The 10,764-nt window shown below is 41.8% G+C and overlaps 1 protein-coding gene across 1 annotated transcript; it reads right to left on the reverse strand.

The window, feature by feature from the left end:
• Window positions 1-5,402: 5,402 nt before the first annotated feature.
• tmub1 (transmembrane and ubiquitin-like domain containing 1) lies at window positions 5,403-10,011 on the reverse strand. Its single transcript, XM_080503166.1, is given in 4 exon segments — window positions 5,403-6,608; window positions 6,610-6,762; window positions 7,699-8,216; window positions 9,670-10,011. Coding segments are annotated over 3 exon segments (828 nt in total). The 5' UTR covers window positions 8,175-8,216; window positions 9,670-10,011; the 3' UTR covers window positions 5,403-6,409.
• Window positions 10,012-10,764: the final 753 nt, after the last annotated feature.

Here is a 10,764-nt window from a genome sequence, read left to right on the forward strand (position 1 = left end):
ATTTTTTTTTGATAGCAAAACATGCATTTGCATTTGTCTAGAGGCCAGCAATGGCATGAGAACCAATTCTGTCTTAGAGCAGGGGTGTCAAATATGAGGCCCGTGGGCAAAAACCGGCCGTCAAGAGGCTCCAATGGATTTTAGACAACTCAAGCTTCACTTCAAATAAATACTTGTAAAGTTAACTGATGATCTGTAGATGTTTGTGTTTGAAAGGCCTCAGCCCTCCCACTGGTTGGGGAATGGCTGTGGCTCGGTTTGCAGAGTGGTTGTCAATGTGTCCTTGAGCAAGGCATTGAATTCTCTGAGACGTCTCGCTTGTGTTCCATACATTTCAGCGGTAACTCTCCTATTCAGTATTCAGCTGGAAAAGTAAATGATGAAAACTGGTAATTACAGGGAAAACTGTCAAAAATGTTTTATATAAATGAAGTTCTTTGGTGTTTTCTATAAGATCTGACCGAAAACATCCTCCACGTTGAAATACATCTCCACTAACATTCGACAACATAAGATATTTGACAACATTCAGGTGAATCTTTGCAAGGAACAGTTACACAACCGAGGAAACTTTTCAAACAGGCAGTAAAGTTGAACTATAAGTCTTGACATTCATATTCACCTATTAAGTGTAGACATTGTTGTACTGCACGCAGAGAGGTTTTGAGATTTCCATGACAGAAGTCTTCAGAGCTGTCAAGTCTTCATTTCTATGACCTGCAGGTGAGAGACAGAACAACTCCACCTTTTCAGACATTTTTCAAAACCATAATCAACATGCCAGGAATAACACTTAAAGGTGAGCAACGTTGCTCCCTCTTTCCCAGTCATCTTCGCCTCTATTACCCCCGGGGTCGCTACCACTGCCTTTACAGACAACAACAAAGTTATTTGCACTTCCCCTCAGGGGAGGAACAGCATGGCGCTCCTGTGCTGTGAAGACGCTAATGAATGTATTTGTCATATCTCTAATGGCTCACTATATCACCACGGCACCTTGGGTGTAGATTTATGGTAATCATGAGAACAGAAAAGCAAATCCACTCTCTCGTTGGGTTTTTGAGTTGCCGGGCTGACGAGACACTTTGGGGGAGCGTTAACGGTGCTGAAATGTTTCCGGAGCCAAAGTGAACTGCGTGACAGGGTGCCGCAAGTAAATGATAGCCTAAACACGCACGGTTTGGAAATTGGCATCCACATCAGCAGCAGTGTGAAAATGGCAAAGTAGTGATGAGTCAACTCCACCATTGATTGGAGCCGGCTTATTTCAGTCCCTGAGGCTCACTCAAGCCCACACACCCAGAGCAGCAATATGAGCTCACTCCAAAGTAATGATGGGATGTCTTTGCAGATATCAACTCCAGAAACTTCTTCTTTTTTTTATTACTGTGACTTTTTTTTTTTTTTTTGCCTCGCAAATCTAATCCATCAGCACAACTTCATCATCTTCCATTAGTCCCAGGTGACTTCATTTGGGGACTATATATATATATATATATATATTTTTTTTTTTTTTTTTTTTTTTTTTTTTTAATCTACAGCATGCACTCTAAATGCAAATGACCAAGTGTCTTGGGTTCCTGTGAGTACAGATCACAGCCAAAGATGACCCCCCCCCCCCCCCCCCCCCCCAAAAAAGAAAAGCCCACAAGAAATACGTTCAAACCGCCGTTTGAGGAGAAAGTAATTAGCTAACAAAATAATATTTCACGTGGCTGTTTTCATGATTCATTTATCGCAAATTATCAAGGGAGCCGCACGAAGTGAGTGGGCTGACGCACCAGCCAGCGAACTCCGAGCGAGGAGCATATTTCATTTGTAAGTTTTAGGAGATTCTCAAATACATTTCATGTGCCATGAATAATGACACGTGTGGGTGTGAGTCAGCAGGGAGAATTATTTCTTCAATATATCTGAGAAGCGGCTCCCCCGGCTCCTGTACTGGAGTCACGAACGCGCACGCAGAGACGGAGAAGATTTTTTGCGCGGCTCTGATGCACTTTAAAAGCGCACTTAATCAGTGATTCCTTCTATGAGCTCACGTACCTGTCTGACTTCAAAAGACGCAGCCAGAAGAGAGCAAATAACGGAGACGAACCTCAAGCAGAGATCGTTTACCTTGTTGGTATTAGACATTAGCAGAGTATTTTCAAAAACCTGCAGAACACCTTTGGTTGAGTCCAGATCATCTTCCAGACTACTGGACGCTTCCTCCATCTCAATCCACAGCTTTGTGCCAGAGAGTACAGTAACTGATCGATCACTAACAAATGGCTGATGATTCCTGCCTTCTCAGGGAAAACAGCATGATTAGGCTAATTTGGAAAACAGCTGAGCTGTTGCTCAGTACACACTTTTATTGATGAAAGTGTTTCTCCCAACAAAGTCCAATTTCTACAGCAGTGGACCTGGAAGTGAGGACGGCTTACTGTAAGACTCCCCGGATCGATGCTTTTAGTGAGAATCATCATCCTCAAAATGTATGTCACGGTACATTATTTTCATTACTGTGCTCACAGTTTGTGAGACAAAACAAGAGATTGCTGTCATTCAGCACATTATATAGTTCATCTACATGAGACAAGGGTGGGAAATTGATTTTAGTTCAGAGGATACATAAAGCACAATTTCATCGTGAGTAAAGTAGTGCCATAATTACCTTTAGATTTAAACTCTAGCTTTTCTTTGTCATGGTGCAGAATATACGTGATGAAAATACGGATAATTTCTCAAACAATTACAACAAGAAATGACTGCAATCTCACAATAAAGCCAATTTTAATGAAACTGTCTGGTGCAAAATACAGTGAAATGTCAATAAAGTTTGTCCGATAGCTGTTGCATTATGCATGTGTTTACAAACTCGCTATGATGGCTTTAAGCAACAAGGCAGCTACTGTATATGGCGGCATCACTGATATCTCATCTCAGGTGTCAGTGTTGTGTTGTGTCCACGACTCAGAGGAAATGTGTGGGTTTTTAAAAAAAAATGCTTTCCCTGATATTTTAACAGGTTTCTTGGTGGTCTGGCCAGATTGGAGTAATTTTAGTTCATAGGGCTTATATTTTGACACCCATGGTATAAGCAGTAATGGTCAGCCAATTTTAGTACATACGATCAAGCGTGTCATTAACTCATTAATCGAGACATGGTCAAAATGACTTGCAGAGGTTCAAAGTGAGCATGAAAACTGGGAAGAAAGAAGATTTAAATGACAAGACTTGATGATGCCAGAGGCCAGAGGACATGGACAGAAAAGCAACAGTACCCCAAATAACCGCTCGTTACCAATCAAGTATGCAGAAAGAAAACGCCAATCCTGATGCAGCCAGGAGGCACAAATCAGAAACACCAAATTCCACAGTCAGAAATCCTGTAATAGAGAGAAAAGCAAAAAGACAAAGACGACAGGATAGAAACGATGGATTATGAGTGTATGGAGAATGAGATGGTCTCCCAGCAGGCTAAACCAAATAATAAAAAATGTAGAGGAACAAAAATCACAAATGTGAAGCAGCCCTTACACAAAGGAACAAATGCAGAATGAGGAACTAATGCAGATCTTAGTGAACAAACTTACAATAATTCTACGCTTGCAGAATATAATTACTGCTTTGATTGTCATATCATTTTGAACTTTTTCCATGGCAGCAGTCTCGATGTGCAGATCATTCTTCTGTTAAGCACTTATAGGGTTATAGAGATACACATATATATATATATATAGTGCTGTTATCTCCAGGGCGAGTCGCATGAATGGACAGTGATTGCATGCTGAATGTGTGTTCAGAGATGTCACCATTTAGTTGCTTTGTTCACAGTATGGGAGACGTTATCCCTTTTTCTTGTACATGTGAATCTTCCAGCTGTCTGTCATTCCCTCACATAGGTCACAGTTGACTTGCATGACTACCAACATTAAGAAAAAAAATACATATAGTATTTTTTTTCTTTCTGTATAAAGCTTAAGTCTTTCATCTTGTTTCTTTGCCCACTCTGAACATACTGTGGTAACCTTTTTCCACTCCATCCTTCAAACATGCCCCCAATTAAACTGGTGACCCAAAATAGCTACAAGTTCAAACACACTTTAGTATTTAACATTCTGACCTAAATAAAATTTTAAAAAAGTCCACTTTCTCCACAAATTGCATTTACAAAGTTAAGCTATAAATAACGTGTTTGTCTGTTGGCCTTTGTGGGGGTTAAAAACATATTCAAATTTCCTAAAGTATATAAAGTGATGAGTTCTTCTTCTTCTATACTTTTTCTTGTCATCTGTGGTCCTCTCATTATAACTCAGCATAGCAAGAATAACAAACTGTGGATACAAAATCTGCTTAAACGTCTAACAAATCTCTGCTGTCACACAGGCGACCACGTATCTGTATTTATTTTCATTTTACTACAGAATAAGTAACATTTTCTCTCACAATAATTTATATATTCATCAACCAAAGGTGATGGCTGACATGCAAGGTGCTCACACACAATTTAGCTGAATCCACATTAATATTATTCCTCCTTGTTGTATTTTCTTCTTTTTGATTAATGAATTGGGTCATTGGAAATGCATCTAAATATGGAGTCATATTATGATGCACATATGGCATATTAACAAATGTGGATATAAAAATAGATAAAACGACTACCTGGCCACCAGCTACGGAAGCCTGCAGAAGTTTTAAGACTGAAATATGTAACCTGTGGCATGATGAGCAAGCTCAATTTAAAATAAGGCTTAAAAAAAAAAAACTTCTCTGGCAAGGGCCCTGGAAACTAGTGATGGCCAAATGAAGCTTCACGAACCACTTTCTTTATTTTCTCACTCCACCAGATGGCCCTCTTGTTTTGAAGGTAGGGGTTGACAGACTGGCAATGAAGTGTGCTTTCAAACATTTGTTGAAAAGACAGCGCCATCTCGTGGCTTCAGAAAATAAAGACTGGTCATAACTATTGGAAACCCTTTGTTCTGCATGCTTTAAAATTCTGAGGTAATTGTAAAAGGCATTTGCTGCCCAATTATACTTAAAAAGGAAATGTTTGGGTACTATAACAAGACTACATTGAGCTGTATTTGTAATTTTTGTTTGAATGTGACAAATTCAGAGATTTCAGTGTGTGAGAACTTAAATGCAACTTAAAATGCACTTTACTTCAATGAAAAGTTGATAAAAAGGTGCTTCCCTTTACACATTGTCATGAATGTTTCCATCAAAATGTTACACTTTAAATTTCAGACATTAAAGATGATGGATTGCTGGTATGGCGTGGGGTTAAACATTATAGATTGTCGCACACTTGACAGTTTTTCAAGAAAAAAAGGTTTGCTACGGGTGTATAAAAATGAGACCTGGACTTCATTTGGTCCAATTCTTCAGTGGCAAAAAGAAACCACAACAACATAAATAAACGATTTAATAGATTTTCTCTTTTGTCAAAAGCTGAAATTCACAGACACCACTTCCACCCAGTTTGGAGAGACACGGACAAGTCTACTGCGGTCGACTCAAACTAAGCTCGATGAGGCACGATGATGAGAACAAAGGATGCGACGGATCCAAAAACTCAAGTGATTGGATCACACCGCAAGCCGAGTTGTTTTTGGTTTAGTTAAGAAACGCAAATCAATCTCAAATCTGGCTGAACTACTTTCCTTTTTTTTATGATTTAATTTACTCTTCATGTAACGATTTTTAATTTGAAATAAGTTAATTTTAACTACATGCTACAAAAAATTGATGTGGTCTAATGGTGGCTACACACTGAGATTTCAGCTCCATCAATTGGTTTTCTTAATGGTCGATAAAACCTGCCCGACTTGTGGTTTTATTCTTATTTGATCACCTGCAACATGCAGAAACATCTATTTGCGTGAGTATGCAAATTCACATACTTCATACAGGATCTTAGTATATCAGGCCCAAGTCTTCATCCAGATGTTTGAAATCACTATCCTTCCTATTGAGACATGGAAGTCCCTTCCTGCACATCACACAGTGAAATGTGTCGTTTATAAAATCCACATGGCAGCATGTCGAGTGATGAAGTGCTGAAATGACAGTGTGTAGCTGCCAGAACCACATCTGGTCACGTTCTCACGCTCTGCCGTGGATCTTTAAATCCACCTTTAAAGAATAGAGACTCATAAAACGTAATAAAACCTGCATTAACACTGAATTTGACCGTCTGATTGATTAATCGTGTGCGTGCACGCCAGGGGACATGGATCTGCCAATGAAGAGAACTACAAAAAAAAAAAAAAAAAACTAAAAACATTAAAAATCAAAGTCCTTGCTTAGGCTCAGCATCTCCATGGCAACAGAAACAAACATTAACTATGATCAGCATCCATTTACTCCCACAAGTCAGAGGCACCAGCAGCAGCAGCAGCCAATCAGGAAGCAGCTAGCGGCGGTAGACTCCAAAGGCCACCAGGCTGAGAAAGATGGTGACTCCGACCAGTGAGGCGGTGGCCGGGGCGGTGAAGAACTGCCGGTACTGGATCTGACAGTACCACAGCACCGACAGCATGAACACCAGCAACGGGACCATGAGGCTGCCCACGTTCAACGCCACCTGCACCTGGTCAGCGGGCCGCGGCCCCCCCCGCCACCCCGCGGCCCACATGCTGCGAGATGTGGCAGTGCAGGACGCAGTTATGGGCCAGGTTGAGGGAGGCCAGAGTCTGAGCGTCGTCTTGCAGCAGCTGGCCCTGGTAGATGAGACGAACCTGCTGCTCCTGACCCGCGAAGTAGGTCCTGCAGGGTCAGAGACACAGGACACGACACGTCACTACAGACACCAGGAGATCCTGAGCTGTGACCCGGCCCAGGTCCTTAAAGGTGAATTTTTCAATGTCCTATTGTCTGATTATTGCATTACAACAGAGGTGGAGCAGGACTGAACCGACACAAACCCAAAAACAGAAGTTGCAGTTCATCCATTTTCAGTTTGCAAAAGATGAACGCAACATGGTTTTCCTGTACATGTGACCTGGTTGCCCTGAAATGTTTTCCCTCCCCCCACCCTTGCCTTCTTCTTCCTGTCACCTATGCCCTCTCCATATACAACCTGTGTTCAAATACTGCTACCAAGAGTCCAAATGATTCAATACAACAACAAAAAATATCTAAATAAATTAAATAAGCATAAATGGCTTCAGCTAAAAATACACTGTGGAGTCAAACTGAAGAGAGTAGATTTAGAAGATAAGAGAGTTGACATTTATGGTGACAGCACATGTTAGAAAGCGACAACATATATAAAAAGTTAGGTGAACATTAAAAGAATCTGTTGACTGTCAGGCAAGTTAAATAAAAAATTTTTTTTTTTTAAAAACCCACAAAGTGTCCATAAACTTATATAAAAAAAAAAGAAAGTCGTCTGCCAAACCTTCTGATGCTTCTCAACCTGTGGTCTGAGCGCCCCCTTGTGGAGCTATCAAATCCTAATCCTCCATCCTAATTGCTTTCCATTCGAAGGCCTGTGAGTTGGTGTGTTTACCAGTGTTTGAGTCACTTACTCTGATGTTTTGACAAATCAAAGATCAGGGCTTCAGAAAATATCAAAATAAAAAATGATGGATGGTCTTGGATTAGGAATATTCTGGATTAGGAATATTCTATATAATCTGCGTTGCATTCTGATTGCTTGCAGGATGGAGCTACGAAGCAGTGTTGGCAGTGTGAAGTTACCGTTTGATGTATCCGATGGTGTCCTGTGGTTTGACCTGAGCTGTTCTTTCTGTGTCATTCAGAAACTTCAGTCTGACCACCATGTTCCTCTGAGACACACTTTCTCCTCTGTGCCTCACCCCATCTCCTCCCACACTCTCCCTCGTCCCGCCGTCCTCCCCTTCCTCCTGGTTGGTGGTGGTGGGGGGCGGGGCCTCGGTCAGGGAGCTGTCGCTCACAGAGCTGGAGGCGGACGACGACAACAGGGAGGAAGAGGAAGAGGAGGGTGAGGATGGGATGCTGGTGGAGGTGAGGGGCGTGTCCTGGTGGGCGGGGCCAGTCCTGTGTTGTTGGCCGACGCTCACAGAGGCCGTGAACAGGTGCTCCGGGGGCTCTGGGGTGCGGGTTGAGATCCAGGCGAGCAGCAGGACCAGCAGAAGCAGCAGGGCGCCGAAGAGGAGCGTCACCTCATCGCCCACACCTTCGATCAGAGCCATCACCCACTACAACGCCCGCGCAGGTCAGCACGGGTCAAACACCTGGTGAAAAAAACAAAACAAATAGACACATCATCATCCACTTCTGTCACGCTTTGGCGCCATCTGGTGGTGAAAAGGCTAATTTATCAGTGCAGGAAAAAACGTGTGGCTCTAATATGCGCAGCTCTGAACATAACAGTCTGATTAGTTTGTGTTCACTGAAGCCAGAGAGGGTTAATTTTACACTGCATGGTGGGTAATCAGGAACTGTGATCACAGGACACAGTTCTCATATGGAATAGAAATTACAGCTGAAGTGACATATTTCTAGTTCAGTCAAGCTTTTGTTACTATGAAAACCACTTAAGTCCCATTTTGTCAAGAGTACGATGTACATCACACAATTCAGGTGAGTAGGTTTCGCAAAAAAGGTTGGTTAATGTTTTGTCAATACCCGTCTATGTGTAAACATGGCCTTGGGTTCACAAGTCTACTTTAACCCCCCCCAGTCCTGCCCCTCGACTATGCGCTGTGAAGAAAACTATCTTTTTTGTTCTTTCCAAAATCAGTATCTGCAGCTAAAAAAAAATACATCTTAGTCTTCTTCGGAAGTAATTTTCTTATTACGTTTGCTTCACTTTGTGAGATCAACAGGCATTATACAGTTTGAAGGCTGTCAGCTCAGACAAGTCATCATGTTCCTAAGAGAAAAAGCATCAACACAGAGATTGAACACAGCCTGATCTGAGTTCCATCTGTTTGGGCTCTTCGTCTAAACATTCCACAGAAGTCGTCTCTTCAGAATTGGGCTAGTGAGTCCTCTGTGTGGGACTGCTCTCTCTGAATTCTCCAAGATATATCTTAACTTCATCTGTAATTAACTTCCTGCATCATTGTCAGGTCCAGTGAATTCCTTCCAGCTCCACTCCAGAACTTCAACAGGCTCTCAACACAACAGTTAATTATATTGCGCTTTACCATGTCGGTGTTTGACGAGGTTAAAAAATCATAACTGTAATGTGTATTTAAAGGACAGAATGCTGTGAAAACAAATGCTACTTTTCATTCTGTAATATTGGTTTCCACCTAAATGTTGACAGAGTGAAGATTCCACATGTATGCTAAATGTTGCCACATGTAAATGAGTGACTCAAGTATGGTGAAGATGGAAAGACGACTTCATCCTCTGCATCACTTTCTCCTACGTACACAAACCTTTTCCCTTATGTTCCCTTCAAAATGACACAATCAGCAGAGCCTGGAGAAGACAAAGAAACCGGAGGAGCTTCACAAGGAGAGAGTGTTGTAGTCAAGCCCAAGACCAGAGCATCCCAAAACAAGACCAAAACCTGAAATAATGATGTCTCGAGATTAAGGACCGTCTTAAATACTACATCATAGAGCCTGCAGAAGCTTCAGTGTGACTGACATTAATAATAAAACAGACAGCTGAAGTTGTAAAACATCTTCGTTTTTTTTCTGCCTTGATTTGCAGGTTGAGATGGACCCTCACCTGTTCTCTGTCCTGCGGGACACCTTGAGACTGGTTAGCACAGCGAGCAGGTGTCGATGGAGGCCGGGATACGAAAAACGGACCCCATTTTGACCCGAAACTCTAATTTCTTATCCAAAGTCTCAAAGATAACTGCTCGCGCTTAATACAGATGATGCTACGCTAAGGGCTAACAGGGGAGGGGGGAGTCTGCAGGCTGACAGAGAGACTGGGAAAGATGTACCAGAAAGTGAGAGAGACTAAGAAAAGAGACAAGATGAAAATAAACTCACAGCTCAACTTAGAAACCTCATTTCACTCCGCGTTAGCCTGCAGGCAAAACAGGCTAATGTGGTTTCCTGCTGCCGCTTCCGCTCTTCTTCTTCTTCGTTCTATTGACAAGCGTGACTAAGTGGGGCACTGCCGCCACTTGCCGGTGACGTGTGGAACTGTCTTCTATTTCTGTGGCTGTGTTTAATCTCCGTAGTCTTCCAACAGCAGCTGAACATATTATTCACTTTTTTAATGTCACCGCCCTGTGATACAGACTCAAACCTTTAGGCAATTAGAAGTCACAGAGTAGTCTCAAGATAAAGTTTTTTTTTTTATTTTAATTTGGGGAGGCAAGCTGAGAAACCCAATGAGAACACTGAAACTCCACAAAGAAAAATAAAGCGAGGCCTTTAGTCCAGGATTTCTCATAGGCAGGGGCAGCCCTAAAAGAAACCAGCAGGGTGGCTTTTCCAAGTCCAGATTTAATGAGTTGCCAGAGAACTGCTGGTCGGAGTTTCCTACTTTCTACTCTTCATTAACATTTCCATGAAATTATTAACCATTAACTGGATCTTCCTATCACAGCTGCTTTGTACTGTGATCACATGTGATCAACTCCATGCTGATTACTATTTCACTTTAAACAGACAATCACTTTAAAGCTGATGAGTATGTGTGCACAAACTTAAACATTTATTATTGTTCAAGTAACTCTGTTGGAAATAAGCCCCATTCAGGGGTATACGATGCAATGAGTGTAACAGTGTCAGCATGTAATCTTGTAAATAGATGTCTCTTTATTCTGGAGAAGAAAATGTTTCTTCATGGATACATCCATCATTT

The sequence above is a fragment of the Blennius ocellaris genome (assembly GCF_963422515.1).
Source record: "Blennius ocellaris genome assembly, chromosome: 10".
Classification (NCBI taxonomy): domain Eukaryota; kingdom Metazoa; phylum Chordata; class Actinopteri; order Blenniiformes; family Blenniidae; genus Blennius; species Blennius ocellaris.